Source organism: Fusarium odoratissimum, assembly GCF_000260195.1.
Source record: "Fusarium odoratissimum NRRL 54006 unplaced genomic scaffold supercont1.6, whole genome shotgun sequence".
In the NCBI taxonomy this organism is placed as follows: Eukaryota; Fungi; Ascomycota; class Sordariomycetes; order Hypocreales; family Nectriaceae; genus Fusarium; species Fusarium odoratissimum.
Genome location: NW_022158692.1, coordinates 1,652,814 through 1,666,184, shown reverse-complemented (window position 1 = coordinate 1,666,184; position 13,371 = coordinate 1,652,814). Strand labels below are relative to the sequence as shown.

At 48.3% G+C, this 13,371-nt stretch overlaps 6 protein-coding genes across 6 annotated transcripts; 4 read left to right on the top strand and 2 right to left on the bottom strand.

Annotated features, from left to right (window-relative positions):
- Positions 1-513: 513 nt before the first annotated feature.
- On the top strand, positions 514-3,484 carry FOIG_05217 (uncharacterized protein). Its single transcript, XM_031203728.1, has 2 exons — positions 514-1,952; positions 2,002-3,484. The coding sequence occupies exons 1-2, from the start codon at positions 1,606-1,608 to the stop codon at positions 3,020-3,022; spliced, it is 1,368 nt and encodes a 455-aa protein (XP_031067307.1). The 5' UTR covers positions 514-1,605; the 3' UTR covers positions 3,023-3,484.
- Positions 3,485-3,580: 96 nt separating this feature from the next.
- On the top strand, positions 3,581-8,550 carry FOIG_05216 (uncharacterized protein). The gene is made up of 3 exons (XM_031203727.1): positions 3,581-3,987; positions 4,048-6,649; positions 6,696-8,550. The coding sequence occupies exons 1-3, from the start codon at positions 3,780-3,782 to the stop codon at positions 6,778-6,780; spliced, it is 2,895 nt and encodes a 964-aa protein (XP_031067306.1). The 5' UTR covers positions 3,581-3,779; the 3' UTR covers positions 6,781-8,550.
- Positions 4,211-8,715, bottom strand: FOIG_05215 (uncharacterized protein). The gene is made up of 5 exons (XM_031203726.1): positions 7,666-8,715; positions 7,594-7,606; positions 7,409-7,542; positions 7,174-7,358; positions 4,211-7,106 (listed from the first exon to the last, which is right to left on the bottom strand). The coding sequence occupies exons 1-5, from the start codon at positions 7,666-7,668 to the stop codon at positions 6,914-6,916; spliced, it is 528 nt and encodes a 175-aa protein (XP_031067305.1). The 5' UTR covers positions 7,669-8,715; the 3' UTR covers positions 4,211-6,913.
- An 886-nt stretch (positions 8,716-9,601) lies between these two features.
- Positions 9,602-11,091, top strand: FOIG_05214 (uncharacterized protein; the record flags this gene model as incomplete). The annotated part of the gene is made up of 2 exons (XM_031203725.1): positions 9,602-9,844; positions 9,895-11,091. 2 exons carry the CDS (start codon positions 9,602-9,604, stop codon positions 11,089-11,091), a joined length of 1,440 nt encoding a protein of 479 aa, XP_031067304.1.
- A 478-nt stretch (positions 11,092-11,569) lies between these two features.
- FOIG_05213 (uncharacterized protein) lies at positions 11,570-12,266 on the top strand (the record flags this gene model as incomplete). Its single annotated transcript, XM_031203724.1, has 3 exons — positions 11,570-11,856; positions 11,902-12,068; positions 12,118-12,266. The coding sequence occupies 3 exons, from the start codon at positions 11,570-11,572 to the stop codon at positions 12,264-12,266; spliced, it is 603 nt and encodes a 200-aa protein (XP_031067303.1).
- On the bottom strand, positions 12,032-13,362 carry FOIG_05212 (uncharacterized protein). The gene is made up of 2 exons (XM_031203723.1): positions 12,970-13,362; positions 12,032-12,920 (listed from the first exon to the last, which is right to left on the bottom strand). The coding sequence occupies exons 1-2, from the start codon at positions 13,242-13,244 to the stop codon at positions 12,371-12,373; spliced, it is 825 nt and encodes a 274-aa protein (XP_031067302.1). The 5' UTR covers positions 13,245-13,362; the 3' UTR covers positions 12,032-12,370.
- Between the last annotated feature and the right edge of the window lie 9 nt (positions 13,363-13,371).

The window sequence follows — 13,371 nt, the reverse complement described above, 5'->3', positions numbered from 1 at the left end:
CTTGTGAGATGAGGTCGTACAGATACTACCTATGTTAACCGGTTGAGAAATAGGTAGGCACGGATATCCGTATACCATGGACCTTCAATAGTGCACAGAGGCTTAGGGCCCAGGCCTTCCTCTTCTAACCCCCCCGGTAGCCGAGGCCGTTTGACAAGCAGAGCCAAGCAGCCAAGCTCACCGGAGCAACATCAATCCGAGAGCAGGTGCAGAAACATCCATGGAGTGAGGAGTCCGTGTTTAGGATATATGCGGCGGGTTAAAGGGCCAGGTACGCTTAGAGTGCCGGGAGCTGAGGAATGGATAAACCTCCACCTTGACCGTCGAATCGCATAAACGGACAGTAATGGAAAAACGGCCGTCAGAAGGATACAACGTTTCATGATTTATGTTCTCTTTGAGTTAAGGATACGGATATACTTCGCAGGGTTGCCACGGCCTTCCGTTACCAGTATTGCCAAGCTCAAGAAGTTCATAGAGCATGGGGTTACGGTTAGTATATTTGGATTTGATCTGAACCAACAGGGTATAAGTGCTGTATTGTTGCTGCACTGCATATGAATGGACAATGAGACGGCCTCGTCGCTGCCTACTCTATACATATAATATCTAACCAAATTTTACAACTCTTCAACTTCAACTTCAACTTCAACTTCGACACCTTCTTCTCTACGCACTACATAGAGTTGACAACTTAGCCTAGGTAGCCAGTCCCTTGTCAGGAAACAGCTAGCGTCTACCACCGTCAATCCAAGAGACTTGTCGTCTAACCACAAACGTTGTCAACCGACCGGCATATCCTTGTCTCTCAGAAGCAACGCAGTGGCAGCACCAGAGGCAGAAACCCCCCTTGCACCCGATCCTTGGATCTCTCTCTTTTCCTCCACTTTTGTTCAGTTCTGTCTGTTCATCAGGAAAAGAAAATCCTCGGGTTGGTTTTGTTTCTGTTTCTGTTCTGTCTTTCAACCCAACGACAGTACTAATTACTAGCTCTGACTCTAGCGTGTTCCCCGGCTTTTCCTCTCTGTCGGTGACTCAACCAGTCAACTCATCTCTTTCCTCTTCCTACCTACTTCAGACTATTCGTAAACTGACCATATACAATTTGTCTGCCTTTTTCTACGGATCCCTTCCGGTTCCCTCAGACCCTTGTCCACGTTTCTTGGTCTGTGCTCACGGGCCTTTACCAATCCCCAGGTCTTCTTCCTTCTTGAGGTCTTGGATCCTCCTCCACTCTACTTCACGAATACATATCTCGTCTTTCATCCATAATTGCTTTGTTTGTGCTTTGACGGCTGCTACTGCCGCTCGGGTTTCTTTTGGCCCTCGTACGGACGGTGTTCAGACAAAGACTGCAACCTCGCTCTCGCGAGTAAACCCGAACCTAACTAATCCGGTTTCTTCGCCTCAACCTCTTATCCACACAAGTCTTCGACCATTCTCCGTCATCGCGACAGCAACAACGAATCATACCTGGGCCCGAACTTTGTCGCCCGCGCCGCTCGTTTCAGCCTCATTCCCCGATCTCAAGCCATGTCGTTAGCCAATATCGCATCCATTCATTTATCATAGTTGTCATTATCCTTCTCCTCTCTCTAGACACCCATGGCCAAAAAGCGGAGGACCAAGCAACGCAAAAGTACACGGGGACGTCACAACCAGTCTCAGACGAGCACAATGTCCTCGGAGGACTCGTACGCTGTACAGAGCGGCCGACAATCTAGCGACGGTACACCGAGTGAGCATGCCAATAGCGACGGAAATAACACAGCCATGACCAGTATCATGGGTACCGATGAGGAGCATCACCACGATGAATCCGACCTCGATGAAGATGTCGACGAAGACGACATGATATCCATATATCCCGCTTCTCAATACCCCAGGGTCTCTGCTTCACACCGTGTAGAGACCCCATTCTCTCCAGATTCCCATGCGGTAGACTCAGACATGTAAGCGACATCTTGTGCTACATTTCTTGCCATGACTAACATATGCTAGGGCTGCATCGACACGATCGTTGTGGGCGCAAGACCTTGACTACCGAGAAATCCACGGCCGGCGCTACTGTCGCGAATATTATATGCCAAACGACGACATCGAACAATGGAGAATGTCTCTTCAACACCAAGTATTTATGCACGTCCTCGACGGTGAACTCACTCTTGTCCCTCTGCAAAACCCCGAGCATATTCTCGATATTGGCACGGGAACAGGTGAATGGGCAATCAAAATGGCCGAGTTGCAACCCCAGTGTGAAGTTGTCGGAACCGATATCGCTGCGATAGCCGAGACTAAAAGCGTGCCCATGAACGTCTTCTTCGAAATTGAAGACGCTGAGGATTGGGATCGCCACCCCGATATGTACGACCTGATTCACTTCCGGCTCATGGAGGGCGCATTTCGGAATTGGAGCTTCGTCTACGACAATACGTTCTTTTCTCTCAAGCCTGGTGGTTGGATTGAGGTTCAAGACTTTGTGAGCGCGGAGGGCTTTACACAATTCTTATCACAGTTCCCCGACAACTCTGCCATGCACGAACTCCTTCGAGACCTCTTGATCGCTTCGGAAAAGTCGGGGCGCCCACGAGGAACATATCATCTCGAGCCACGGCTGCTCATGGAGGCAGGCTTTGTCGACGTGCGGGTTACGGAATACTCTATTCCTATTACCGTTGCCGAGGCATCTGCGGGCAAGATCTGGCTTATTTCGTGTCTAGACAGCTTCGAGGCACATTGCTTGCGTTTGTTGACAGAGTACATGGACTGGGACCCTGAAAAGTGCAAACAGGCTTGTGAAGCTGCTGCCCGAGACTTGGCAAACGCAGCCAAGGACCCGGAGAAGTCGAAGGGTCTTCAGATCAAGATGCGCATTATCATTGGCAGAAAGCCCCTCGATGCGCCGCCCACAGATCTTGCAGAATTTCTCGGGAGGAGTTACTCGCCAGTAACAGAACTGAACGGCAACAGTCCTGATCCTACGCTCCGTCCAGATGACCAAACAACTGCAGGTCTAAGCTGAGGCGGTGGTGTCAACTCGGGTTACGACGAGGGCACGAAGAAGCTTAATTCTTGTGCGGCTCGGCGGCTTTGCTTTGTGTGCGATGGGGTTTGGCGCAGACTTTTGTTTTGGGCCGGCGTTGTGAACGGATGACGACTCATTTTTTCTTCTTCTAAACATTTATCTGTACATTCTTCAGCATTCGATCTAGGGATTGGTTATCCTTTGAAGATACTCATGGACGGCGCTCTGGTGTACACAAGACTTGTTCGTCTGATAGCTATTGAGAGCTATAGGCATGACGAGTTATGTAAAAGACACTTGGATTGGTTAGACAGACATATGGAGAATATGTGTATCAGTGCACTGACAATAGAATCTTTTTAGAGTCCAAACTTATGCCACCTCTGATTCATTGAGCATTCCATTAAAACTGTGTAGTTACAACCCAGGTGATGCTGATCCAATAACGAAAGCGTGGTGATGTAATATTTCGGGCGTGTGTTTTGCTAGGAGCTGGAGCTAAATAGCTGCCTTAGCCCCCGACAGGAGATACCTACCCGGCCCCAGGTGGGGACCTGGAGCTGTCCAACCACCGACTTCGTCACCGTCAACACCAACTCTCACTCATTCCCATCAACCAGCTTCAGCGAGCCGAGCCAACCTCTACAGCCCCCCTGTTTATCGAGTTCAATTTAGGCGTCTAGCAGTGCGCAAGACGCATAACTACCCTCCACGCCCCCGACCGCCGAATATGCGCCTGTGAGACCGCGACAATATGGCCCTGGATCTCCAAGATGGCTTCGTCGCCGCCAATGGCGTCCCAGACCTCGAAGAACCTATTTTCACCATAGAGCGCGTTCAGTTACAGTTCTCAGTAGCGGCCGACTTTGTTGCTGCGCAGGTTGCCAACAACGTCATCGTCCTCGCCCTTTCCAATGGACGCATTCTCCGTATTGACCTGGAACGACCCGAGGATATTGACGGTGAGCAGTTAAGCGATGTATCGTGCGGCTAGTCATGGTGACTGATATCGCAATGTATAGATATCGACCTTCCCAAAAAGCCATCCGAGATTGGCATGATACGGTGCATGTTCCTCGACCCTACAGCATCACATCTAATTGTTTGCACTGCGCTTGGCGAGAATTATTACCTCCACTCCCAGTCAAAACATCCTCGGCCACTTGGGCGTCTCCGAGGAGTTTCGATTGAGAGTGTGGCATGGAACCCTTCGTTACCGACAGCGTCGACACGCGAGATATTGATTGGTGCATCCGACGGCAACATTTATGAGGCCTTCATTGAGACGTCAAAGGAGTTTTACAAGAAGGAGGTGAAGCACTTAAAGAATCTACATAAACTTCCTGACGGACCAATTACGGGATTATGGGTGGACAATCTCCAGAATAACAAGTCAGACCTTCGACGGGTTGTGATAGCTACTCAGACACGCTTGTTTCACCTAGTCGGAAGGATAGGGTTTGGGCATGATGGTTCAGGGTCTGTATACACCCGATTGTTCGAGTCAGAGCAGCCTGTTGTTCATGAACTGTCCCGGACGACCTCAGGAGCACCTTCGAGTCTAGCGGTGTCCCCAGACCCCCCGGATTCTGGACCATACGATGACGACATTCCTGATAGAGCATATGCATGGCTATCGTACCAAGGCGTGTTCCACGGTAAACTATTGAACCAGCCTGTAGACAGCAACCTCGGGACCAAGGTCTTTTCAGAATCACATATGCTTTCTAGAGCTCAGATCCTTTCCCCTGAGAATAGCGAAAGACGAGTCCCGACAACCGAGGCAATCGATGCAATCGCACTCACACAATGGCATATTGTCCACCTGGTCGGAGGTCGTGTCATTACAACGAACCGCCTCACCGGAAAGATGGTGTCTGAGCATGATGTTATCGGTCAGGGACAGAAGCCTCTCGGGTTCTCCGTGGATATCCAAAAGAACACATTTTGGCTATTTACGTCAGATGAGATATTCGAGATTGTGGTTCGAGATGAGGAGCGCAACATCTGGGAGATTATGACAAAACTGAAAGAGTTTGAGCCAGCTCTGCAACATGCTCGAACACCGCTTCAAAAGGAAACAGTCGCGGCTGCATACGGTGATCACTTGGCCAAAAATGGACACTGGCTCGAGGCTGCTACTGTCTATGGCCGCAGCAACAAGCCTTTTGAAGATATTGCACTGAGCATAATCGACAATAATCAACCAGATGCCTTGAGAAAGTTCTTACTGACGAAATTAGCTTCGCTCAAGAAATCAGCAGTGATGCAGCGGATGATGATCGCGGGATGGTTGATCGAGGTCTTTATGTCCAAACTCAACACGCTGGATGATACCATAAACACACAAGCTGAGCCATCGGAGCACCTCAACTCGACTGAATCACGAAAGCTACTCGAGTCTGTGAGGAAAGAATTTAGAGATTTTGTCGACAAGTATAAAAACGACCTCGACCGGAAAATGGTCTACGATGTCATCAGCAGCCACGGCCGTGAGGGAGAACTTTTATATTTTGCCAATGCGGTTAATGACTACAACTACGTTCTCTCTTACTGGGTACAGCGAGAGAGATGGAATGAGGTCCTGAATGTTCTCAAGAAACAGACGGATCCTGAAGTCTTTTACCGATATAGCAGCGTACTTATGACATATGTAGCGCCGGAGTTAGTTGAGATTTTGATGAGGCATGCTGACCTGAAGCCTCGAAATCTCATACCAGCCTTTCTCGAGTACAACCGTACATTCTCGGGAGGTCCCAATGCACAAAACCAAGCTATCAGATACCTCAACTATGCGGTTTACCAGCTAAACTCGAAAGATGCTGCTGTGCACAACACTCTCGTCTCGATTTACGCTTCTCACTCCTCCAAGGATGAATCGGGACTTTTATCCTACCTACAAGCACAAGGTGATGAGCCGCGTTACGACCCAGATTTCGCCCTTCGACTTTGCATTCAACACCACCGAACATTATCTTGCGTTCATATCTACACTAGCATGGGACAGTATCTTCAGGCAGTCGACTTGGCGCTTTCTCATGGCGAAGTTGAGCTAGCAGCAGTTATTGCTGATCGACCCATGTCGAATCCGCAACTGCGCAAGCGATTGTGGCTTGCGGTGGCCCGAAAAGTCATTTCTCAATCGAATGGAATCAAGACCGCCATTGAATTCCTCAAGCGGTGCGACTTGCTCAAGATCGAGGATCTCATTCCTTTCTTCCCTGACTTTGTTGTTATCGATGACTTCAAAGAGGAGATTTGCGCGGCGCTGGAAGATTACAGCCGTAACATTGATAACTTGAAGAAAGAGATGGACGAGTCGTCGCAGACTGCAACAAATATCAAGGTTGACATTGCTGCGCTCGATCACCGATACGCAATCGTGGAACCTGGGGAGAAGTGTTATACGTGTGGGCTGCCGCTGTTGAGCAGGCAGTTCTTTGTCTTCCCCTGTCAGCATTCGTTCCATTCTGACTGCTTGGGACGCAAGGTTCTGGAGCAAGCGGGCGTTGGAAAGTCTACACGTATCAGGGAACTTCAGACACAGATACAGAAGGGTTTAGTCAGTGGTACTCAGAGGGAGACTGTGGTGGCGGAGCTGGATGCTCTTGTTGCTTCTGCTTGGTATGTTGGTGTTTCCTCTTGTAATTTCACAGCTAACATTCTACAGTATTCTTTGCAGTGACCTTGCAATCAAGAGGATTGATGAGCCTTTCATTACGCATAACGACAACGTCAACGAATGGGCATTGTAACAAGAGGAGGACAGGAACAGAGTCACGGGAGAGAAGAATCTGTGAACTTGTGGCTGCCTCATCATTATCTTAGATCTGCATATACCCCCACAACATTTATTCAGTACAATTGACGACAGCCTTGATTTGAAACCTATGGTCTAACATGGTACCAAGCAACCGCGCTCTGGTTTGTACATCTTAATACCTGCATTCGGTTACACCATCGGTGGAACGGGTTAACATAAGGATGGACACAATGACGCCGTATAAGCCTAGAACCTCGGCAAAGATGAGGATGAGGACCATTCCGATATAGAGACGTGGTTGCTGCGAACTTGCACGAACTGGGGGTTGTTAGACATTTGTCACAATTTGACAAGTTTGCTGCCTTTAGTCCATGAGCGAACATACCTCCGGCATCGCCAACAATGCCAATAGCAAAGCCAGCAGCCATGCCGCACAGCCCTACCGAAATGCCAGCACCGAGCTGCAGAAACGCCGTGTGGATAGCCATCTTCTCCTTGATGTTGTTTGACATGATGACGCTTGCTACGAGACCGTAGATAGACAGGATCTGGGCCATGATGGCACACAAGCTAAGCGTGTCAGCCACTGTTTTACCAACATTGAGTTCATCTCATCGTACGTGTTTTGCATCATCATGTCGGGGCGGAGGATGCCAGATTGGAAGATTGCGCCGGCGGACTTTGCGGTGCCGTATGCTGCGCCGAATGTTGTGAAGACGATGGAACACGCGCAACCAATTGCGCCAAAGAAGGACTGTCCATATGTGATCAGAAGTGGGTTTTTCTTTGGTAAAGGGCTACATACGGCGTACATGGGACTGAGAAATATTATGTCAGTTGAGTCTCAGTTATTAAGAGATTAAGAGGGAGGTTGTACCATCGGTCCATGTTTGCAAGAACTTCAGCATCCATGTTGACGTTGGTTAGTTACTTTGTGTTTTCCAGTCGAAGTTAAAGGTGTTATCACGGGCACAGATGGTCAGAAGTTTGTGGTAAGCAAGACACATATATACTCATGCCAGGCTGCACAGTTGGTCAAGGACATATAAGCCTATGTAAAGCCTGCAGATAACATCACCTGGTGACATGCAGCTCAGAAGGATTGATTTCAGCCGCACAAAGACTATCAATCTTGGCAGACGCTTTGCCAGGCAACTACAAATTGACTTGCATGGTTTGTGTTGGTGTTGTTGATTGCATCGTTACGTGGCTTGGTAGGCAGAAGAATAAGCAGCGTTGTAAGTGGTTGATGATGGATGCAGTATGGTGAACATCCAAGATAAGATGCGTATCCGGGGAGAGGCCTCTAGTGCAATTCATTATTGTATTCACTAATGCCATACCCCTCTGTGCCCGTGAAGCACAATGGCTAAGGGGTAATTTTCATGAGTGTCCGTCTGAAAGCGGACGTTGAGTTCGAGCTGGGGGGTTGTGAAACCGAAGATGTTACTGCATGATACCATGAGAAACGTCGCGGCACTTCAACCGAGGGCAATAGTATGGGATGGAAAATAACCACAAAATAGGAATCATGCTTCTCGTGATATTTGATTCTTGGTGTTTAGAGCAACATTGATTCAAATGCACGGTTATATGGAACCACTGTTTACCCTAAACATGATGGCTGGAGACGGAGGAAATTAGAGAGCCAATGACTCCAGAGGACGAGATCTTGGCAGTTTCGAGTGGGAAAACATTTATTTAAAGGAACGAAACAAGAATCGGACGTCATGTCAACTCGGCTCTGTTCTGATGTAGCCTGAATTTGAAATACCACTGAGTGGCCTCCGTTGTCAGTCGGAAGTTCGGCACCTTGAGCCACTTTAAGTTGTCGTCAGCATCGCCATCAGATTCTCATGTGATGCTAACTGACTAGCGACCTTTCCAGAATACCTACCTTGCTGGATAACTTCAGCTAGAATCGAATAGATTTCTCTTTTGAGAAAGACTTTGTAACACAATGCCTCAGAGAAAGCCCCGTGGTTAAGCGCTGCAGGGACCATTGCATCGCATGGCACGTCATAAAGCATGCGCCAGTCAGACGCCCATGTAAACGTTTCACAGAGAGGCTTGTGGATAAAGCGCTAACTAATAATAACTATACTTACAGTCTTGCTTACTGTAGCAGCAGGATTGTATAGTAGGATGGACCGGTAGTATTCGCATGATACTAGTAGTACCCAATACCCCGGATCTTCCGCCTTTTACGTGTCCGCTCTATCTCCCGAACAATCTCTAAAGGTTTCTACCGGCCGCGCGTCTCCTTATTGACCCCTCAGCATTAACTCGAGTCGGAGGTTATCCTGAGTTATGTCCGATGAGATGAGATGAGATGGGATGAGAGGCATCCCGACGTTTTCGAGGTGTTTCGAATATGCAAACTATACTGGTTCGTGCGGCGCCTAAAGATGATTCTGTTACAGCTTAGATCGATCAAGGGGGTAAATGGCATGACTGGATTTTGGAAATGTTATACAAAATGCATGCAAATGTCACAATGAATGGTTGTTACAGATACCGGACATGTTTTCATTGCTCTCTCTCTCTCTCTCCTCGGATTGTTCCTCGCTACTTCGGCGTTTCCGTGCCGAAAGGTGGTGCTCTGACGTTTGCTCTTCAAGGTGACGTTGACACATCGCGAGAGTTTAGTACTCCCGCGCGGATGTGCGGCAAGATCCTTAGTAACATCGACTATCTATGACCAAATATCGGCACTGCAACATACTATCGATTTCGCCTTGTGGGCGTAATCTAAGTTGGGGCGGAGTACATTGGGGCCAGGATATAAACACAGGGATCAATACCCTCAGTTGATGGATGAGCTCGACAGATCAACTTACAAGGTTTCAATCATGAAGTCTACTCAACTATCCTCCTTACTATTCTCTCTACTATCACTCACTGAAGGAATTTCTCTTAACAAGAGAGACAATGGCCTCGAGCCTCGTGTTATGAGCGTGGAGATTCAGAGGCGGACAATATCTGATCCTATTTCCAACGATCGAAGACGTCTTCGCAAGAGAGACGGGACAATAGACATTGGTATTGACAATGAAGTAAGAATCTGCCACAACAACACAGAGACGCAACCATTGACCTCCTCTAGCAATCTCTTTACTTCCTCAATGCATCATTGGGAACGCCACCTCAAGATTTCCGTCTTCATCTCGACACTGGAAGCAGTGATCTATGGGTCAACGCAGAAGGCTCAAAACTATGTTCTACTCACGCCAATATATGCAGCGAATCTGGTCTATACAGTCCTAACAAGTCGTCGACTTATGAGTATTTGAACAGCGACTTCAACATCTCATATGCCGATGGCTCTGGTGCTTCCGGAGACTATGCTACCGAGACGTTCCGCATGGGTAGTGTAAAGCTTGAAGATTTACAGTTTGGTATCGGATATGTCACATCTGACAACGAAGGCGTCCTTGGTATCGGATACAAGAGCAATGAAGCTCAGGTCGGCCAACTCAACCGAGACGCTTACGATAACTTGCCGGCCAAGTTGGCTTCCAAAGGTCTCATCGCTTCTAATGCGTACAGCTTGTATCTGAACGACCTCGAGTCTGCCACCGGAACCATCCTATTTGGAGGCGTGGATCAGGAGCAGTATACCGGCGATCTAGTCACTCTCCCCATCAACAAGATTAACGGCGAGTTTGCCGAGCTCTCCATCACACTACAGAGCGTCAGCGCAGACTCAGAAACTATCGCTGACAACCTTGACCTTGCTGTTATTCTCGACTCTGGCTCAACACTCTCATATCTCCCCGCCACACTTACGTCAGACATATATGATATTGTTGGCGCTCAGTACGAGGAGGGAGAGTCTGTGGCATACGTTCCCTGCGATCTTGGAAACGATTCAGGAAACTTGACGTTCAAGTTCAAAGACCCGGCAGAGATCTCAGTACCATTGAGTGAGCTGGTCCTTGACTTCACCGATGTGACAGGGCGCCAATTATCCTTCGACAATGGCCAGGCAGCCTGCACTTTTGGAATAGCACCCACGACAGGGGACATTTCTATCTTGGGTGACACGTTTCTCAGAAGCGCCTACGTTGTTTTCGATCTTGAGAATAACGAGATCTCACTAGCACAGAGCAACTTTGACGCTACAAAATCGCATATTCTCGAGATCGGTACCGGAAAGCATCCTGTTCCTACTGCCACTGGTAGTGGTTCTTCTGATAACAAGGAAAATGCCGCTGCGTCACTTTCACCATTAGGAGGCGACGCAGCTATTTCCATGGTTGCTGGGGCCTTTGCTCTCGGGTTTGCTTGGATGCTTATTTAACGTGGTGTTAACGTTGTGCATGGCTTATGAAGGTTTCTGGAGTAAAGCATCATGATTTAGCGTCTGGTTTGGCATGATGTTCTGGTGTTACATGGTTATCCTGTTGGGCTACATTCAAGGAGTATTGGGTCAAGATAGACACGCGTTAAGAGTAATGATGTTCTATTGATTTCTAAATGAATTTTTCTTTGCTCGAACTTATCCTACATATACCTGAGCGATGGCAGTGATCTGATCTGCGTTTGCCGATTCGGCTCCGAAAGGTCGCATTTAGCTACTCTTCGCTGTGTTACTGATATATGGCATGCAAAGTTACATTACGGAGATAAAGTTTCCACCCCATGTATACATCATATATATTTCTACTGTCCCTTGTCTGAGCAAGCTCAAGCTTTCAACCCCAAGACTTCATTCTGCTGTTGTTGGCATGCTACAGTAGACATTTCACCTAAAACCAATACACGTCAAACGGTACAGAATGACTGCTTATATCGAGCTTGCAGCTTCTTGGCTCTTCAAAAACTCCAAGGGCAGAGATGCAAGAGCTTTCTTCACCACTCCCGTCTTTGCTGAGCATCCAGAGCCTACACTTGCTGTCACATCTCCAGACTGTGGCCCAGATGGTGCAACATTGGGGAAAGACTACATGCACGGTGATCAGCACAAGTTTCCAGAGCTATCCTGGGACCCTCACTCTGGTGTAAAAGAGTGGTTACTTGTGTCTGAAGACCCAGATGCTCCCCTGACAACGCCAATTTGCCATGGGTGAGCTGACATTTTAATTTGGAAGAATGAGGCTAACTGTTGTAGAATTTACTTGGGAATACCCTCTGAGAAAACAAGAGTTGTCGAGAGTGACTTTGAGCCTGTTGAAAAGAGTTCCACTCGACTCGCGGGAGGCTTCTACTATGGTGCGAGTCGTAACGGCTCGATCTATATTGCTCCACGGCCACTTCTGAATCATGGCATTCATCGATGTGAGTGTAGCTGGCTCGAGTGCAAATACATGAATTAACATGATGCAAGACTGGTATGAAGTAATTGGTCTAAATGAGCCCTTGGACGAGAAGTTCAAGACCTCCAAACCGAACAGGGATCAAGTCGCAGAAGCCATTAATGGTAAGGTAGTTGTCTGGGGAAGATGGATGGGACAGTGCGAGAGAAGATGGGAGTGAGTCAAGATGGAGATGGTATCGATCTTATTATGTTTCTACTCTTACGCATAATTGACGGCTCCAATCTCTCAGCCCGTTCCTCATTTTGTAGTTATTGAACACCCTTAGATTCGTCCAAAACTCCAGATGTTCAACCCAGTCTTGGTTCCCTCTTGAACGGGCAGCCCAGCATGCCATGTCTCTTCGTACCCTCTACCATCCGCCGCAAAGTTCTCCCAATAGACTGCATTCCCCGGCACAACCTTGAAAGTCACACCCATACCTCTATCTTTCTCCATATCGTCAGGACACTCGATGAACCGACACCATTCCGTCTCCGCTGGTCTCTTGATAAGGGGAAACTCGGTGCCACCGCCTTTAAGACTATCAGAACCCTCGACCCACACCATGAGACTGCTCACACGGCCCCATCCACGCGTGTTAGAGCTCCAGTCGAAGTGATGGTTGTAGTGACCACCCGTACCGTACCGTTGAGTCCTCATGCGCTCGATCCAGAGATCTGGACGCCAGCCTTGAAGAGCGCGGGCACGAGACTCGATGCAGCGGACAGGGTCAGTTCTGGGAATGAGCGCAACATGAGAGTCACGGACTGAAGAGTCGCGATGGGTGGCCTCGCCATTGTTGGTTATGGTTGAAGGTACAAAGATCGGTTCACTATTGAGTATTAGCATCATACCATGACACGATACCTGGACATATCTACCTTATATCAAGCAAATGCTTCCTTTCTCCCTCATTCAAGAAATTCTCAAGGTAAATTATCAGAGGCTCTCTGCTCAAAATTCTAGCAACATAACCATCTGGAGCACATTCAGGCGCTGTCGCATTGGGCGGATCGATAGCTAGGAGCGACTCATTGAACTTGGGGCGCGGTGAGACATCGTTGATGCGGGTGGCCCGGTCTGGATACAAGAAGTCACTGATGGGATTTGAGAACACTAGAATAATAGCCAGGAGTCCAATCACGTATTGAAACATGGTTGAGGGCAGCTCATAAGCAGTCAATGGCTGATAGTTTAGAGGAGGATGAGAGTTGAAGGGGGACGATTGAGCTCATGATGAGTGGAGCAAAACTACAAGGGTTAAAGCTTCGGATAAGACGGGG

Bases quoted from the DNA above. Each gene is read 5' to 3' on its own strand.
- FOIG_05217 (XM_031203728.1), top strand. From the start codon at position 1,606: ATGGCCAAAAAGCGGAGGACCAAGCAACGCAAAAGTACACGGGGACGT. The intron at 1,953-2,001 runs GTAAGCGACATC...AACATATGCTAG, and splicing joins CATGCGGTAGACTCAGACAT to GGCTGCATCGACACGATCGT.
- FOIG_05212 (XM_031203723.1), bottom strand. From the start codon at position 13,244: ATGTTTCAATACGTGATTGGACTCCTGGCTATTATTCTAGTGTTCTCA. The intron at 12,921-12,969 runs GTAGATATGTCC...AATACTCAATAG, and splicing joins AAGCATTTGCTTGATATAAG to TGAACCGATCTTTGTACCTT.
- FOIG_05215 (XM_031203726.1), bottom strand. The intron at 7,359-7,408 runs GTACGATGAGAT...TGACACGCTTAG, and splicing joins GACATGATGATGCAAAACAC to CTTGTGTGCCATCATGGCCC. The intron at 7,107-7,173 runs GTATGTTCGCTC...AACAACCCCCAG, and splicing joins CATTGTTGGCGATGCCGGAG to TTCGTGCAAGTTCGCAGCAA.
- FOIG_05216 (XM_031203727.1), top strand. From the start codon at position 3,780: ATGGCCCTGGATCTCCAAGATGGCTTCGTCGCCGCCAATGGCGTCCCA. The intron at 3,988-4,047 runs GTGAGCAGTTAA...CGCAATGTATAG, and splicing joins ACGACCCGAGGATATTGACG to ATATCGACCTTCCCAAAAAG. The intron at 6,650-6,695 runs GTATGTTGGTGT...AACATTCTACAG, and splicing joins GCTCTTGTTGCTTCTGCTTG to TATTCTTTGCAGTGACCTTG.